At 39.8% G+C, this 18,937-nt stretch overlaps 1 protein-coding gene across 6 annotated transcripts in view; it reads left to right on the forward strand.

The window, feature by feature from the left end:
* KCNC1 (potassium voltage-gated channel subfamily C member 1) overlaps window positions 1-18,937 on the forward strand; it is a 127,426-nt gene that overhangs the window by 96,891 nt on the left and 11,598 nt on the right. The window contains exons 3-4 of one of the 6 annotated variants that reach the window (XM_061999149.1): window positions 10,668-10,856; window positions 12,904-13,040. In XM_061999149.1, the coding sequence (XP_061855133.1) occupies window positions 10,668-10,856; window positions 12,904-13,040 (326 nt within the window). Of the gene's footprint in view, window positions 1-10,667; window positions 10,857-12,903; window positions 13,041-13,724; window positions 13,790-18,937 lie in introns of those variants that run through there. The other 5 variants (XM_061999145.1, XM_061999146.1, XM_061999144.1 and 2 more) reach the window with 5 other exon arrangements.

Below are 18,937 nucleotides of genomic sequence, written 5' to 3' on the forward strand. Positions count from 1 at the left end.
AGGTCTGTGGCAAAGCTGTTTAGTTGAACGTGACTAAATAAGCATCAGTCAGCCATAGTCTGCTGTGCTGCAGTCTTTATCTAAAGGCTTCTGAGTATTCCAAAGACTCAGCATCATAACAGAAGTGAAATAGAAAAAAAAAAAGCAGAGCAAAATTTACTTCAAACAGAAGCAAAACAGAAGAGTTCAGTTTCAACCACTTAAACTTAGCTGATTCCTGTCCCAAAACACACACTGTCCTACAGGTGTAAATGATTTATCTCAGCACACATAGTGAAATACTTTAATATACAAATTTGCAAGAAAACCTTAAAATGTGCAAAACAAATCTTGAAATCTCTCCGTTTTGTTTTGAAAGTGTTATGCAGCTCTTCAATCCCTCCCTTCTCTGAGCTGTGTGCTTACCTGAAGAACAGGCTGACTGCATGGTTGCATCTGAAAGTTGCCATCGGACAAAGTGGTGAAAGTCATTCTCCAACACTGTAAAAGAAATTTAGAATATGAATGGAATTCATAACTTCATTTGATGTCTACAGTAATGTCTGGTGCCACAGAGCAACAATCTTAAGAATGCATCCATATCACATGAGCACAGGTGATGGGTTATTTTGGGTTTATTCAGAGATTTACCCCAACCTTTTCTGGTTTTGTGTATATATTTACAACACCAGCATATACAGTGTTTATACCAGCTTCAATATGGCCAAAATAAGAACTTCCACCTCTCTGGTCCCCTGTGCATGCAGCTTCACTTATGCTACACTCCAATGATATCATATCCTCATACAAATGTACTGTGCAGCCATTTTCAGTCTACTGATAGAAAAATTATCTAGTCATTGTATAGTTATATGGAAGAAATATTACTGGCATTCAGGTGCCTAAGAGAAGAAGAAAAATGTCTGTCATTACTAATACAGTCTTTAGCTTCAGAAAAACCTCTGTGCTTGTTTTACATACTTGCCCAAAAACAATTTGCCATGAGCCATTCCTCAGCTATCCCTATATCTAACCGGTTAGAGCAATCCAAGTCTATCACTGACAGAGGGGAACTACATAGTTACAGTGACTCCAGCATACTCCATGGTCAGATGAACTGGAGCATGCTGTGACATTAGGAACCTATTATTTCAATGCAATTTCCTGAGAGAGAGCTGATCTCCTTTTAAAGAAATAATGTGGTATTACCCATTTCAGCTTTATCACTCATGCTTTCTGAAGGAGCTGCTCTTTTCTCAGGGCTTCATTTTTCATCCCTTCTGTCACCATAACCTAAATAACCTCTATTCCTTGTACAACAGGCCAGTTCCACTGTCAGAAGTGTGCTGAGCACTGTATTTCTAGTGCCCATGCTCAGTGGGAGCTGGGGACTCCTGGCAGTTCTTGTTACAGGCCCGTTATGCTGCCTAACGTTTCACTGTAGTTTGTGAACTTCAGTGGCTTTCATGGAGAGCAAAGCATTGTTAAAGCCATAGGTATGTAGTCACTATGGTGGTCCTTCAAACCACAGGAAAGCAAATTCTCTGATCAAATGCCTTTGAACATTTAAAAAGAGAATCTCATTTTATTTTAGTGTCATAAAACTTTTGACCCTCTCTAAGATGGACAGTAGAGAGCGATGTAACTGCAAAGAATTTAGGTCTCTTTCAGCTCATATGACTTTGATGTTTAAATGTTTTAGACATAAAAAAATACTAAAAAGGCAGTGAAACAGGTAACAGGGAGATTGGGTTTTTTCTTTGCTCCCTATACATAGCCTTCAAAAATTCAAAATTCATCACTCAAAAATAGCAAATGAGGTAATGATCACATCCTAATGTCACTGAAGAGGGAGTCCTCTGGCTAAGTTTAGAAATTGTAACAGCTCAACATAAAAGGACAAACACTTGAATCTTCTTACCTAACTTGAAATGCATTTGCCTGAGGTCCCCCTTATATTGGAAGAAGAATCAGACAGTCTCAGAGAGCAATTCACTCATTTATGATCTGAATTGCCCTCTGGAGGTGGCTTTCTCCATAAGTGATCTCAGGTGACTGCAGCTCTAATTTACGATCCTTAGTTAAGTGCCTACAGTTAGGTGGAAGCAATTTGGATCCATTCCTTACTCCATGTGGCATTTCTGCAATCTCATAGCTGTGGATCACATGCGAAGCAGAATTTGTAACTAATGCAATATAATACTTTGTTGTGCAATTATTCTCCTGTAGATACACAACCAGTGGGTGCCACTGGTACTGCAGTGCTTGTTTACTTTAGAATTTAAGTAAAAAATACACCAAGTCAACTTGATGTGAACTCAAACACAGCGCTTGGGGTTTCCTACTTTTGTCTGGCAGTAGGCGAGACATTAAACAATTAAAAAAATGATTAAAACCTCCCCACATAGGCCCTGTGGCATGGCTCATCCCACAGGGATGAGTCTGTGTAGGGGTAGGACTGCACTAAGCTGAAAAACAATTACAGAAATAAATAATAAATCTTAATACTTTTCAAGCCTTAAAAGCTTTATGAGCATGAGGCACTTTTAGTAGTCGGAGAACATTTGGCCAACCTGTGCCAATCCTCCAGCCCAAAGCAGACGTAAATATGGTAAATCCTCTTTCTCAAGCCTGTGCCTGTCACTGCAACTCCCATGCCATCCAGTGCTGAATACATTTTTGGGATATGAAAGGTACTCTTGGCATCTCTCCCTTCTGCTGGACTATGACTATTGTTTGCAGGACAGATATAACAAGAAGTACAGGAAGTACAGTAGAACTAGATAGACAGGATCAACTTATCTATTATTACAAAAGGCCAGGGACAAAATGGTGTAGGGTGTGAGGTCCCAGTCTAGTTCTGTGCCCAGTCTAGTTGCTTATATCCCTCTTACTCTGTACTTGCTGGCAATTTTCTCTGAGCCTTTTGGCTACTTGCTTGTCTGTTTATAAGCACAAAGCCGAAATAACAAGCAATCTACCATTCCTGCCGTCATTGTTCCTTGTATTCATCCATTCTCCATGTCTCAGACACCTTTCATACTGTACAGATCATCATATTGTATTCCTCAGTCAAAGCTATAATATAAAACTATAGCATAACTCACCCAACTGCATTTTCCTGCAACCTCTACCTGACCTGAAAACAACCCACTGCACTCTACAGAATATGGTGTTAGTCAGATACTCAGAAGTCCAAGATTAGTATAAGTGAAACCCCAGAAGCATCAGGGTGAAACTAGGAAGGATCTTCCAGAGCTCTTTGGAATGCAGGACTTCCAGGAGCAACAGTTCTCAGCACTACATTAATTCCATACCCAATAATACCTGTAATAAGAAGATGCACTGGACCTACTTAACTAGAGCTCCTGTATGACTTCTAGCAGTACCAATAGGTAGGCAGCCAACATACTGTCACCTCACTTCAAGAAGTAGTACCTCTCAAAGGTGATATTCTCTGGGAGTGACGTTACTATGTTGGCCAGTTAGTACTGGGAGAGGCGGTACCCACCGTCACTGGAGTGCCTTTACTGGGGGACACGGCTTCCTGGAAGGACCCAGGTCAACACGGTGGTGAGTAAATGTTGAAGAGGTAGGTTGGGTTGGAAGGATTCTGCGTATTCATGTAGCATAATAAATTCTGCACTCATGGCAGTGTAAAGTGCATTAGTGTGATATTTACTCGGAAGAGCTTCACAGCAACTTTAAAAATATGCAGTAAAATAAAAATCAGGAAGCTTTAATAAAGATACCTAGAACTAATAAAGGTTTCTATTTTAATAGCTTTAGAATACCGGGGCAACTAAAACTGAGGTTTTATACAGGAATCTTAACTCTTTTACATGTTCTTCACATTTTCTCTCTCTTTTTCTCTTTCTCTCTCTCGCTTTGTTTGTTAACATTTACTTGTTATTACTGTACGTTGCTTGCGACTTGTGTATGTTACAGACTGTCACATTTTATTCTGTGAAGTTTTTCTCCAATTCTCATCAACCTGAGCTCCATGTTTGGCAGCCGAGGAGATTACAATACAGTTCTTTAATGCAAAAGAACAAGGAATGTCACAGACTGTAGGTAACTTCACTGAGGTTGTGACACAAAACCTGATGCAAGGTATTAATGCAAAGAGTAAGTACGTGATATGACAATAGAACTAATTAGTTAAATTACTTTCTTTTTTTTTTCAGATAGTCTGCATGAGAAAAAAATAATTTTCATTACTCTCCAGCAGAAAAAATTCCCAAACTTACCAATTTAGGATTTTTTTGACTGCCATTTTGAAAACCAATGATGCCCATGCTGACACATCATTACTCATTTACAAAGGTTTAAACCCATATTTTCTGCGCTGTTCTTCTCTATGCTATACTCCCTTCCATACTCTCCAAGCTGTGATTTCATCATTTCATCATCCTTTGTTTGTGGTTTAATATATCTTCTCCATAATTCTTTTTCTAATTTAATATAGCTGTATCCCTTTCACTCGAAGGACCTGATTTAACAACAACAAAAATTAACCCCTACCCATGGGATTCACATTTCTTAATCTTGCATGAGGCTCTGGAGCTCATAAAAATTGATTCCTGTAGCCAAAGATGGTCTGGCACAGAAAGATAGACTGCTATTTTGCTGAATTGGGTTCTGAGCAATCTATTTTGTTTACAGTCTTCCCCAATTACCTTCAAACACTACTTTGAAAGAATGATAAAAAACAGCTGACAGATATCTTTATATTTTTCTAGAAGGATAGCATGAAGTTTATTGCTACTAATCTTATTCTTAATTGCCAGTAAATTCCATGTTAACTCAGAAATCACTCTAGCCATGAACTAACTCAAGAAAAGCATATTTTTCTCAGTCTACAGTTCCTTCGTTCTGATTCACTATTAAGTTCTGACCCTCCCTTAATCAGTGAAGAAGCACAGTTTAAATGGAGTCTAGTATAAAAAAATACAGTGATTTATACTGATGCAATTGATGAGTGGCCAATGAATATTAATGGACAGTAAACATTATCCAGGCAACTAAAACAGAAACAACTTGCTAACAGGACTGAAGTTTGAATTAAAGAGTCTCAAGAGAGTAGGGAATTGAACTGCAAATCCTTCCTTTCCATACATCTCAGAGAGGAATTTAGGGATATTAAGTCAACAAGTATTTTCAGATGCTGTGCAGCTCTTAACCCCTCTACCAATCAGAGTAAGTACTTAGATTCATACTCTCAACTTCATCATAACTATTTGCTTAGCACAGAAGTATCAGGCAAAGGTGGTGCTGCAAAAATAAGATGCAAGAAGGAATGTAAAATCTTTGCATTTTCCACAGAATAAAAACAGACAGGAAATTCTGTCCTCCATGAGCAACTACAGCAGCCTCACAGCTGCTCTACTTCCCACTTCCAACTAGTAGACTTGTAGTTAAGAAAACCTAGAGCACAGCTCCACCCTCACCTTGGCCATGTCACCTCTGTTCCTGTACCATTCTGTCACTAGCCCAAGAGCCAGGGAAAACCATCATACCAAGGGATTTTCCTGCTGCCAAACAGTATGGCACAACTAATGTTTGACACAATAACAGCCTTTTTATGTCAGGAGAAAAGTGTGAGAGGACTTAATTAATTCACTCAATGGACAATGTACCATAACTTTCTTCAGGGATCCAGTTGGATGAAAGGCCTTGTCTGTGTGAGAATGAGACTCTTCTTTTTAAGAGACTTCAGGCAGCTGTTGTGGATGTTAGGGACAGCAACAGGGGCTTAAAATGAGCAAGTGAAAATGGCTCTCAAGCTCTGAAGGAGCACCAAAGGAGACTCAATCGGTCAGGAGTGGGACTATCCACAGACCGTAACAATGGCAGTCTCGGGTTTGTAAGAGCACAGCTGAGATCAAGACAAGCTGTAGATTCATTCATAGGTTGTACATGGGCTGGTGGTGTAGAATGTAACTTTAGTCAGACAAGGTCTCCCCAGGAGAAAGATTATCTTCCAAACAATTTTGTTTCCCAGCTCTAGCCTCATTTTCTCACTCAACAGCTCCTACCTGCTTCCTGCTTGTCAACCCTCCCCCTTGTAACAAGGCTGCAAAACCTTGAAGTCTCCCGAGCCTTTGTGGAATAGCAAATTCAGAGAAGTTGTAGGTACTCAAGCTAAGTCCTTGTCACTTTTAATCCTGGGAGGAAGACAGTCTGTGCTCTTCTGGGAAAGACAGTCAGTGACGTAATGTGACCAAAGGAAACCACACTACGTCTCATCTAAAATCTGAAAACAATTGCTGTGTTTCTAACCTAGGTCTGAGAAGACTCCACCTTCTTTAGCACATCAAAGAATCTAACATTAATCATGTAGCCAGATATTGACTTATGGGTAACGCAGGGATGTCATGCTATGAATTGTGGAGTTTTTCTCGGCCCTGTTCAGTCAAATTCATCACCTACAAAAGTTCCTATAGGGACTGGAAAAGGCACTGGATTTCCAGTCCTGTAAGGACTGAGAATAGTCCACTCTGCCTTTCAACTCATCCAGTCTTGTGGTAAGTGACCACTTCACAGCTCTGTAAACAAGGAGGCAGGAGGGGCAGCTATCACCCCAAGAGGAAGCAGTATGAGTTGGGACCATCCCTGGCCCACACAACATTTCTGGAGATATCTAAGGTAAAAAGGGTAGACTAGGAAATTGTTGTTTCTTGTCAGTTGTTGGAGAATGGCAGTGTTTGCTTAAGGGGAGAGGATGGGGGTGACTTTTCCAGTGTAGGGACCTCTTCTGTACAAGTGTTGCTTTTCCAAGCATAGATCAAGGTCAATGAATACACCATACAATTGTGTCCACTGATACTCTGAATGTAAGTTGTGGTTTAAATGGGTAGAGACCCAGTGTTAGACTCTAACTTATAATCAAAACCAGCATCACCAGTAAAGCCACTATGAGAGTATGCAACCATTTGCTATGACAAGAGGTAAGCCATGCAGCAAGTCCATTGGCAGTCTCTTCTGTGCTTCTCCACGACATGCAGAGTATACTAATGAAAAACACAGCACTTCCCCTAAGGTAGGGTTTTGGTTTTTTTCAGAATCCCTCCCACTCATTTTGAAATTCAATGTTTTGGAAATACCTGGGGCATTTTAATTCTACTTCTCTGCAAATAGAGATAGATGAGACAGGAAAAAAAAAAGTGGAAAACACACAAATGAGGTAGTTGTGAATCAAACTACTCACCTGGGAGATCTGCTGAAGACTTTCTTTAGCCTCTCAGCCAAATCTCTGCAGGAGAATGTTTAAAGCTGATGCAGTTAACTAGGTATTCATGGATAGAATAATTATGGATATAAGGTGCCAAGCTGAGAGTCAGAGGATTTTGTTGTAAATAGCCTCTTACATGGCAGTGGACAAGTCACTTCACTGCATGGTGGTTTTATCTGTCTGTAAAACAGAGATGATAACTATGACTTGTCTTCATGAAACAGAACCCAAAGAACGAAAAGCACTGTTCAAACCTAATTCAGATTCTGCATGCAGGGATGGAAACATTCATATGAATTTGGCAGGCTAGAATCAAGTCTTAGAAGTTTCAAGCACGTAGAATTAGTTGTCACTGGTATAACTCTTCTATGAAGAGAGGTTGAGAAATTTCGATTAGATACTAGGACAAAATTCTTCCCCACGAGGGTGATGAGGCAGTGGAATGGATTACCCAGAGAACCTGTGGATGTCCCGTCCCTGGAAGTGTTCAAGGCCAGGCTGGCTGGGGCTTAGAGCAGATTGCTCTAGTGGAAGGTGTCCCTGCCCATGGCATGGGGGTGGAACTAGATGACCTTTAAGGTCTAATCCAACCAAAACCATTCTACAATTCTGTGATAAGTAGCCTGGTAGCCATCAGACGGTAATGATTGGAGCAGTTTTGCTTTATCTGGAGTTCTCTCAAATCCAAGGTCAATCTTGAAAAAAGCAAATATGCAAATTGAAACTTGAGAAATCAACCTAAAATAACATTGTCTCACTCCATCTTTAGACCGAAATTGTTCAGCATGTGGATCTACTAATGAAAACAATAGGGGCTTCTAACTGTGCGCTGATGACAACAGCAAGATTTTCTTTATTCCCAAAACAGGCTAATCATGTATTAAATATCATGTGATTTCCAAGTCCTACCTTCAGAGAATTAGGTGCTGCAGACAGTGGTTTGAAACTCAACTACTGAAAAGTTACACATATGAAACAGCAATAAATGCAGTTTTCTATGCTGATATTTCTCTGCTTCCTAAATATTTATCAAAATTATCATTGTGGATTAGCATTTGCTATCCAGAATGTGATTCCTAAGCCACGGCCCATGCAAGGAATATTCAAGGGACATCAGCAAGACAGTTCAGTGATTTGTCCACATCTCCAGCTACTCTATTCCCTTCCCATTGAATGTAAAATAATGAGGTTATAGATTTTAAACAAGTATAGAGAAAAATTCATCAGTGCTAAGGGACCCCAAGGAAGCTGCAAGAGCAGTTCCAACTCAAGTTGTTAGGGATGTGTGATGCAATTTAAGAAATTAATAGCAAGAAGGTAAATTTTCTTGTAATTCAAGCACAACAGAGCCTGCAAACTGATTCCAAAAGCATCAATAGCTTTTACCAGTGAGCAGCCTGACCCACAGGCACTCTGCTCAGAGGTGTTTTGGGGTCCAGAAATGGACCAGTGCCCCCTCTGTCACTAAGAGTTTAGTTTGCAAACCCAGGCTCAGGTGTAGCAGTGGCAATCTCAGAAATTTCAATGCAGACCTCTGCTGACACAGCTGCCTCCTTCATTTTAGGATTAGAGTCATCATCTTATAGAAGTAGGGGCTTATAAAGAAGCCCATTTCTTTGCTCATCCCCATGAGGACAGCAGCTCTCCTAAAGCCCAGCTAAGTGATTTTTAAATCAACAGCTCGGTACCTGCACTGTCATGGTTACTATGGCAGCTGTACCAGGTTTTTGTGCAAAGAATGCTATTAAATAGCTGTATTATGAACACAAAGGATTTGCAGCTCAGTGCAACCTTAAACTTTGCACCTATAGCTTTTGCCATTTAAAAAAATGTATTGAGACAATTATTTCATTGCTCACAAAACAAAATGTTACTGCTTCCCTCTTTGGGGAAATAATTGGCCAATTCTACATGGAGAAGAAAGGAGGCAGAGGTGAGATTTGCAGAAAAGACTTTCTATTGTGACAAACCAGTGTCATCTAAATAAAAGACATAGAATAAAATTACTGGTGCATGGATAGATGCATAGTATGTGTCATAAACCTGTGTGTCTGTGTGTGTGTGCACGTGTGCACATGTGCGCATGTGTGTGCAAAGCGACTAGTATTACTCAAAAAGGCTTTTGCCTGCTACTCATCTATGCTGTCCATCAGAATCATATCTCCAAACTCTACCTAATGTATTTTTTCTTTCGGGCTTTTTTGGTTACTGGGCTTGAAAAACCGTTGAAGAAAAATAAGTGATGGTATCATGTAGCTTTCAGAACAATATAGTACATGAATGCAGAAGGCACACTGAAACTTTGTCTTTCCTTAAAGACTTGCAGGACCACCCATTGCCTTACAGTGTCTAGGTAATAAGCATTGTGCAACCGAGGCATAGGATGCTGCCAACACCTCTCAGTTAACAGATCTCAGCATTTGGGAAACTTCAGAAAGCACTTTTTGACTGTTTTTTCCTCCCTTCAACCAAAATACTCATATTGAGCTATGCCATATTTCGAGTATATTCTCAATACGCTAATTTGCACTTTAAAAGCCTAAAATAAATCCTACACTAAATAGCACTTTAAGTTGTTTTATAAATGTCGAAGAAGTCACACAGAGAAAACATACCATCCTCAGTCTATCCTCATGGGAATATGTGGAGCAAAATGGGCAAATCTGACAACCTATTTTTGTTATTTCCAACTGAGCATAAAATTTACTCTTATCTGTTTTCCAAATTCATGGCCTGCTGTAGTGTTTTCTATATGTAGTGTCTTGTGCTGGCATTGCAAATACTGTATGTGTTTCAGAGGAGAACATCAGAAAATTGATTGCTTTTTTTTTCCGAAATCCACATTCTTCTGTCATATTTCCATACATAACGTACTCTGTGTGTCTAAAACGTGTACAGCTATTCTGCACGACTCTATTATAGCAGTATTTGTGGTACCAATCTGGGTAAATTTGGGGGAGAGGAAAAGCAGGAATTTTCCCCTTGGTTATATTGCACGCAGGTATAAATCAGCACAAACAGAATATACTCAAATACCAAAACACAACCGACAGTCCACTGCCTCTCCAAAGCTCTGAGCGACAGTAGGCTTCATGACAAACAGGTCATTCATGCACCATCCAATGTCATGCGAAAAACATAACCTGATTTCTAACTGCAGTCTTCTGCTCACAGGACTAGGAGCCAATGCACGCCCGTTTCTGAAACTGCCCCTCTATGCGGAAGTACAGGTGGCTGCTGTTACACCTAATGTGATCGCATTTTGTTTCTCCTCCCATTTAACAGATTTCATTTTATTTTGGTGCAGTGCACATGAATGCAGTGTCTAGGACAGATGTGCTACCTTTTATAGTGTTGCTGTAGAACTCTTTAGCTGTGAACCCTTAATTTGCAGCTGGAACTCTTAATAAACAGTGCATAGTGTTTCAATAGTCTTCTGCTTATATGTTTGAAGATTCGAAACTGAATGGTGAGGTGGCCAAGGCGGCGCTGGCAAACGAAGACTGTCCCCACATAGACCAGGCTATTACGCCTGATGAGGGCCTGCCCTTTACCCGCTCTGGCACTCGGGAGAGATATGGACCCTGCTTCCTCTTATCAACCGGGGAATATCCCTGCCCGCCTGATGGAGGAATAAGAAAGGGTATGTAGCTGGGGTCCTGTAACCATGTAGTTAGCAACCGTTTTAAATAAATAAGAGAAAGTCAGCTCTAGCTGTAGCACGCAATAGTGTGCTTGCTGTAGAGATGCACGTTTGGGCTGGAAACCACCACCTGATGTCTGCATTTGGAGTTTCTAACCTATTTCTTTCAGAAAGAAAAGCCTGAGGAGCTGTAACTACCCCATGCAGTTATGCTAGGCAGTCTAGTCTTCCACCCCACCAGGTATTGTAAGCTTTTGTGGAGGATGCCCTACAACGTCCTTAAATTAGCCCATATTCCAAGGAGAGCCCGATTAACATTTCATAGCGGTGAAGGTTTGCCTCTTGGAAAGCTCACAGATCTTACCAGATTCTGAGGAGTACGGAGTTGGAGATGGCAGACAGAAAAGATAAAAGACCAAAGCAAAATATCCTCAAGAAATATGAAATTATTGTTTGGCTACCTTAACAGAGCACTAAAACAAATTCTTTCGATCTTTACCGCTGTTTAGTTCAGTAGAGAAAGAGAAGCATACATCTGTTAGCACAGGTGTCTTACAATTGGAAAATAATCCATCTAGTATCACTTTCATAAATAAATCATTACCTGTTAGTTTCTCAGACTTCTGACAGCTACAGATCTCTCAGAAGTAACTGCATTTCAGTTTGCTAATGGTCAGAATAATCTATTTGGCTAGAGAAGTCAAATGAAATGTAAAAGCCCTTCCCTTCTTAAAATAAACTGTTATGTTTAAATAAATTAACATGAGGAAATCATGCAAACCCAAATTAGAGTTATAAATGTATATGCATCAAAGTTGAAAAGGAATGGAAAAATTGGAAATCTCTCTTCAAATCAGTGTCTACCACTGGTGTACTGTATATAGTATATGATATAGCCAATATTTTAAAACTGCAAAGATTGTATGATGTAACCATACGCTCAGTATGGAGTATAGAATTCCCATGTGCCATTGTATGATGGGCAATAGTTATAGCAAATGCCAGTTATAGATAGTGTATGCATTTATAAGTTTAAAGCTTATCATCAACAAAGATATAGTTGGACCACAAGACTTTCATATGAAAGTATATCCTCTAAAATTTACCTTTGTAGCAAAGCGTTTTACTTGATTCTGTATTGGATAAGCATTGGCCGCGTTCATTCAGCCTGGGCGAGTTCGGGTGGTTTCAGTGGATCAGGGGAACACTCCAAATGGCACATCCTTTGGGATGAGGAATGTATGGTTTTCACGATGCACTGCAACTGCCTCTCGTTACTGAATGAAACAGAGGCTGGTTGGCTAAAGAGTAATATACGTCAGCATATTGTTGGCCTGTTTGAAACACGTTGAGAGCATCTTAATTGTTGTTCCAACAGAATTTCATCCATAGTTTGTGCAACTCTCTGTACACTTGCTGAGCTGTTTACGTGCATGTCTGAAACAGAAGGGGGGGCGGGAGGGAGGGAAACTGAATGCATGCAGTTTTGTTTTCTTGGGTTTTGGTTTGTTGTTTTTTTTTTTTTTTCTTTAAATGCTGAGAACAAAGGAGTAGTATCTCTACAGCAACAAAACAAAAGTTCTTTGGATTTTGCTGCCTTTTCCCCTTCCCGCTCCCAAAGATACCAGAAACCTTAATTTTGCCTGAGGTCAAGATGCATGAAGTGGAAGGGAGAGGTTTGCGTGAGTGTATGACGGAGATATAGAAAATCCCTCCCACTGACTCTTTTGGTTTTTTAGGGTACAACCACGTTGCTGTCTCTAGGACCAATTATATAGCCTGACCAGACCAATTATATAGCCTGACCATCCTTGAGAAATTATGGGGGTTTTTTTAGTATGTATATATATATATATATATATATGTATCTCTTTTTTAAAAACTTGTTCTGTACTTCAGTGGTCTTCTGAGTCACGTTGCAAGCGATACTACTCTCAGCATGTCCGTGCATGCAGATGCTATTGAACTGGCTACAATGTTGACCTCATTCTTAGTCCATTCTGTCATTGATCCAATGCTGTACTTTGCATTTTTCTTTTAAATGAAGGTTACGAAATGTCACGGAGCCTTAACAGCATAGCTGGCATAAGTGGAAAAGCGATAGGATTATCCTCAGTGTCTGCGCCCTACAGCTCTCCTAGTCCAGTGAGACGTTCTTGGTCTCCCATCCCATCTATTTTGTAGCATGGATCAGTAGCAGAGAATGGTCTAAAAAGCTTTATTTTCAATTAGCCTATGCTATGTTGCATATAATACAGGTGACTAAGTCTGAAGATGCCATGTCTCACAGTAGCACCTGCTGGGAATGGTGTTACTACTGATGCTAGGTGACAACACTCCTAACTAGCACTCAGATGACAACAGGCAGGCATTCACGTAGTACTGGTGGGCCATACATGCTGCATGGTATCAGTACACATGATGAAGGGTAGATGCACCAGATAGTTTCCTTCCTGGTGCATCGTGCTAGTAATGCTTACTTTGGCTAATGGTGGATCTACTGGCTCTGTTCGGAATGGGTTAGGCATTTAGTCGATGCTGAAACATGCCAACGATGGAAGATTTTGCTTTTCTCAGGATATTTTTGAGCCATAGGAACCCTGCAGGAGTTTGAGCAAACGAGCACAGTAGGATGAAACTTTGCATGGGCGCCTATTTTAAGCTGAAAGCAATACTCAGACACACTGTAGAGAGGTCTCAGTCTGGCTGACTGCATGGAAAAAAAAAAAGTCCTGTTGAAGAAGAATATGGCTGCCTCTGCATGTAGCTATTTCACCTTTTCCTCCTTCCTTTAAAACTAAGATGCCGAGCTTGATGTGAAAAGCGCAGGGAAGAAGCTCAAGTACTGATTGTATTCTTTACATGCAGATCTTTGCAAAGAAAGTCCAGTCATTGCTAAATATATGCCAACAGAGGCAGTCAGAGTGACCTGACAAGGCAAGATGGAGATGAACATTGATGGCTAATAAACATCTGTGTGGAACTGTGCAGGCATAGAAGACCTTCTCATTTGGACAAAGTTAACTCGCTCCATGCAGGTTTAATGGATGATTCTTCGTGGTTTTGGAGTTGTACTAGAGATGCAGGCTTTTTCTACGGCCAAAATGTAACAAAACTGTAGAAGATCCTTTTTTTTTTTTAACTATTTTTTTTTTTTGTTCCATAGCATGACTTGCATGAAGACAAAAACCTAAAAAACACACAAAAAACAAAAACCAAGAAACACTGCAAATGTATGATTAAGGAGGAAAAAAGAAAAAAAAAAAGGCAAAGTTCTATATTTTCTTTCAAAGCTCTTTACTTTTACATACATTGTTGTAGCCAAAATGTAAAACATTATAAAACTGTACATTTCTTTGCTATGGATCGCTTCTTTTTGTATACAAGATACAGAGTAATGGTTTTAAAAAGTGCAATCAGGCAGTCATCGGTCATATTGACCACGCCTTCACAGTTCATCACACCGACATGGAAATCAAGAACTTTTAATCCAACTAGAAGTGTATAAAAATAAGAACAACTTTTTCCTGTCTGTTTTTGTTGGCATGCTTGTGACACATGGGACCTTCCTTCGGACCTGACAGTAACAGCTGGTCTAGATTTAATTTTCCAGCTCTGGTTATGTTGTATTTTCTTGATGTATAGATCCAACATAAAGACCCTTCATAAATTGTTCATATTAAGTAACCAGTATGAATTTTAAACAAAAGAGATGTTATTTTAAAACTGGGACTTATAGTACAAAATCAGGAAAATACTCAAGTATAAATGGTCTCAAAGTTTAAGAAACAAGACAACAGCATTGTATGCAATTTAGTACTGAGTAAAATGCATGCACAATGTTATGCAAAACAATTCTAGCATGAAATAAATTTTGTATCATGGTTTCAGTGCCTGCTGTATAGTTTAAAGGGGAATCCTTTTCTGAAGCAATCAGGGGTTTCCAGAGACTTGCTTCTAAAATCTTGAATAAATACAGTGTTCTCAACAGAAATGTAGGAGAAAAGCTTGGTATTGCTTTGGTTCTACAATGCTAATTTTGGTTAGTAGATAATAAATGAAGCCTGCAAACACTTGATACAACTGATGTCTGAAGAACTCACACCATTAGTAATTTTATGAGGGAAGATTAAAAAACCCTATAATTATCTAGGTATCTTCCTTTTCCCTCTCCAACAATAATAAAAGTTTGTCTTTTTAGCTGATTAAATGAATTCAGTTCTTTTTTTACTTCTTTGGGTACCGTCCTCCACTTGTTCTTCACTGAGCCACAGCAAACCACCTGCTATGAAACTCTGAAAGAAATCCAGGTGTCCAAGTTGCACTTTATTTGCCACATAAAACATGCAGCAGTAAGAACCAAGAAACACAATGGGATCGAATTTGATTTTAGATGACAACTATGGACTATGAGTCAACAGCATTTATAGTTGCTTGAGCATTTCTCATAAACCACGGAAGGATACATCTTTGTCCTCATGTGAGAAACCTCAAAGATCTGGCAACCTTCTAGGAAAGCTACAGCATCTGTGACCGCTGATGAGAATCGAAATGTAAAGGAATAGTATCCCTATGGACTGGAGAAAGTAGAGACTAAACCCAAGAAAATCAGAAGAAACACTCATGGCTCTGGTAAGTGCTAAATTATAAACAAAAACACAACTCCAGCTGGACCTTTTCACAAAACTCTACTCTAAAAGGAAAATCAAGGAAGACTTCAAGCTGAGTTTTAGAAATGGAAGAAAGCTTGATAATCTGAATTTGTACTTTGTACTACAAAGGAAAATTCCTCTGTAGTTCTTGATGTAGCAGTATGTACCTGATTTCTACATTACTTGACTATCCTTTCTCTCCCATGAACTATTTTTCTTCCACTTTTTCTATGCTGTTATTCTCAGATGATTAATGAGCAATTTCGTACTTCTAGAGGTAAGATTCAGGTTAATCCAGGATTCAAAACTTCCCTAATGAACAACTTTTCCTCTTAAAATGTATTAGTAATCCAGAAATAGATTCATCTGCCCCATTTTTTTATGTAACACTAACTCAAGGGCCCAGCATGAAGGCTGCTCAAATTCTCCATTACCATAAGGAATATGAACAATTCAGCCCTGTAAATCCCACATAAGTCTTCCCCTTCCACTGTGCTTTGCATATATATGAGCCTTGGCTAACAGGCTGGGTATGCACGCCCTAAGGCAACTGTCATTCTGTGCTACTTTTTACATCTACCAGTCCCATTTTCGTTCAGGTCCTCCTCTCGCTTTTTGATTGGAGGAAACTGTCTTTTGGGTGACTTCTATAAACCCTTCAGAAACAGAACAGAACTTCCCCCCCATTACCCTTCAGGAGATGGTCTAAGGTCTGCCGGATCCCAGAGCTCCTGTTGCACATCAGTGGCAGCTCTGATAACACAAAGAAAGAGGGAGACAACAACCGGAAAACTTCAGGAGCTGTTGCACCGAATCCTGACACTGAACCTTCAGAGAAATTTGCCACATCATCCCATCTGACTTACATTTAAGGAGATTTTGCCGTGGCATTATGATTAAAACATAAATTCCTTCAAGCCTGTCCACTCCCACCACAGCAGGTATGCATCTTGATTAAAGCATTAAAATCATACACCTGGCTAGATTCTGATGTCAGGCTTGCAATAACACCACCAACTTCTTCCGACTTCACTCCATCGTAAGTAAAAGCAGAAGCATGTTCTGTAGTTCTGCTACATTCTGCCTGTTTTCTGCTAGAAATGAACATCCAGATTTCTTCCTCTGCAAACTCAGCTTTTGGCAATGGACTCTCAACTACAGGACTCGATGCTGGTCCTTCAACTGAACCCACTGGCAATTTGTGGTTTATTAATTGCTAACATTAAAAGCACATCTCAATTGCACCTTCCTCACATACAGCTTTTCCTCTGACTGAACATGAAGGTACTCATTTCTTCTGGACCAACCCCATATGTCTCCACAATTACAATTTCAGGCAGCAAAGATCTGAGAAGTGGTTTCTGTTCTCACACTCCAACAAAAAAATCTAGCTAATACCACTGTGATAACAGTCAAGCACAGCAGTCATTAATCTGAATAAAGTGATTTTTCACATAAATTGCCTTCTCCCTCCTTAAAGTTTCAGGGCCAAAAAGAAAATACATCACCGAAACAAATGGCTGCTAGGACAAATGAGCAGACTGCAAGCAGGGCTATGGCGAGGGCATTCAGAAAGGAACTGAGCACAGCTGCGTATGAAAAAGATACCCTGAAGAAAACACAAGTCCCATTAGTTCCCTGACACTCTGCATATCCTTTTCTAAGTTTCAACACAAAGTAGCCTACCTCTCTGCTTTTCATATATATCCTGGAAGCATCTTTGTCTCTAAGCTCACACACAAACTAACTTCATTTCATCAAAATGTGCTTAAATTATGCAGGTTATTTTTAAGTCACTCACTTATTTGAGCTTGGGTGTAAACTACCTGTCTGTTCCGAAGTCCCAAAGCCTCTGCCTTCATCTAGGACTGTAGGTGTAATATTTCTCTCTTAGGGGAATACAAATGCTTATTTGTAATCCAGAAGAATATTTGAATTCAAATTGAACTTCAAGTTAGAAAATGATCCAGAACTGCATCTCTTCACTCTCTTTTCGTATCTGTCAAAGCAAATGCTTTAAGATTAAACACATTCATCTGCCCCCGTGGAAAGATATATTCCCTGGTACAGGCTGACAAAGCCGGGTTTCCAACCCTCAGCATTCACTTGAGCATTTTAAAAACTTTGTGGAAGTGCATCAATTCAAACATCTCCAGGTACACATTCTCCATGGCTTCCACTGGTTTCTCTCTTGCTCATGCGGCACAGGTTAGTGATGCGTTAGTCACCAAATGGCCAAGTATTGCAAGTGTATTAGCCGAGATATCACTCTAAGGTACCTGCAGAGTTTCTGGACCCAAAGGGCTTAGCAGGGACAACACAGCCTGTGCAGAGGCTGCTGACAGTGAGTCACACCAGAACAAACAGGAGACACATGGCCCGAGTCCAAGAAAATAAGCTCAGTAGGAGCCATGCCTTGTGGTGGTGGTGTCAGTGCAAGTGGGTGACTGGAGAAGACGTGTCAGTAGCACACGAGGTGGGAAATGAGGAGGATACAGGATAGGTCTGAAAAATAGGTTATGCAAGTAGGAGGAAGGAGAGTATGAGATAGAAAAGTAGTAGCAGTGAGGTTTACCTAAAAAAAAAACCCAAAAAACCCAAATCAAGAACCACCAGCCTAAAAGGTTGGTCTGGGGCTCAGGAGGTAGGAATTTTATTCTTCACTCTGCCGTGGACATCCTGACTTACCTTGGCTGGAACATTCCAATTTGTTGTGCCTCAGCTTCTGTTTCTGTGACATCATTCCCTTTTTAAAATGCTCTAAGGTCAACAGAGAAAAAGTAATATTTAAATAGGAATAGTTATTATAATCTATCTACTCATAATTGAGGCACCAGAGGAGAGAAACGTCTCTCTGTTATTTAAAAGATGCCATGTTTCCTTGTTTGCAGAAGAACACATTGCTCTTCTCTTCATTGCTCAAAAACAAGGAATCCTTTTTATTTTTTATTTTAAAGCAAAGGATTATTATGAAAAATATTTAAGCACCTACACAGCTGACAGAGCATCTTCATTACTGATTGGCAACTCTCCCGCTGCCCTAATTTAGGTACCACATGTCTTTATGCATTCAGATCAGTAAAAACAAAACAAAAGCAGCACTAGTTTGACATTTGCAGCAAAAAACTTAAAAGCAAATCAAACATTAAAAATCTCCCAATTCTTGGTCTCACTTCAAAATATTGAAAAAAGAAAATCAAAATACAGTTTTACAGCGAACTGTTCATATACACTTAAAAGATCATGGTCAGGGGGTATGAGAATCACATTGAACTGAAATTCTGCAAATTTCACCAATCCTATAGTCTGGATCCTAAAACCTACAGATTTCCCTCAAGTTTGCATCGTAGCTGAATAACAAAGTGGTCCACAGGCAAAGTAACCTGGAAATAGATAAGAAAGCTGAAAATTAATTGAGAGGCCAGCCAA

The sequence above is a fragment of the Colius striatus genome, chromosome 7 (genome assembly GCF_028858725.1).
Source record: "Colius striatus isolate bColStr4 chromosome 7, bColStr4.1.hap1, whole genome shotgun sequence".
Classification (NCBI taxonomy): domain Eukaryota; kingdom Metazoa; phylum Chordata; class Aves; order Coliiformes; family Coliidae; genus Colius; species Colius striatus.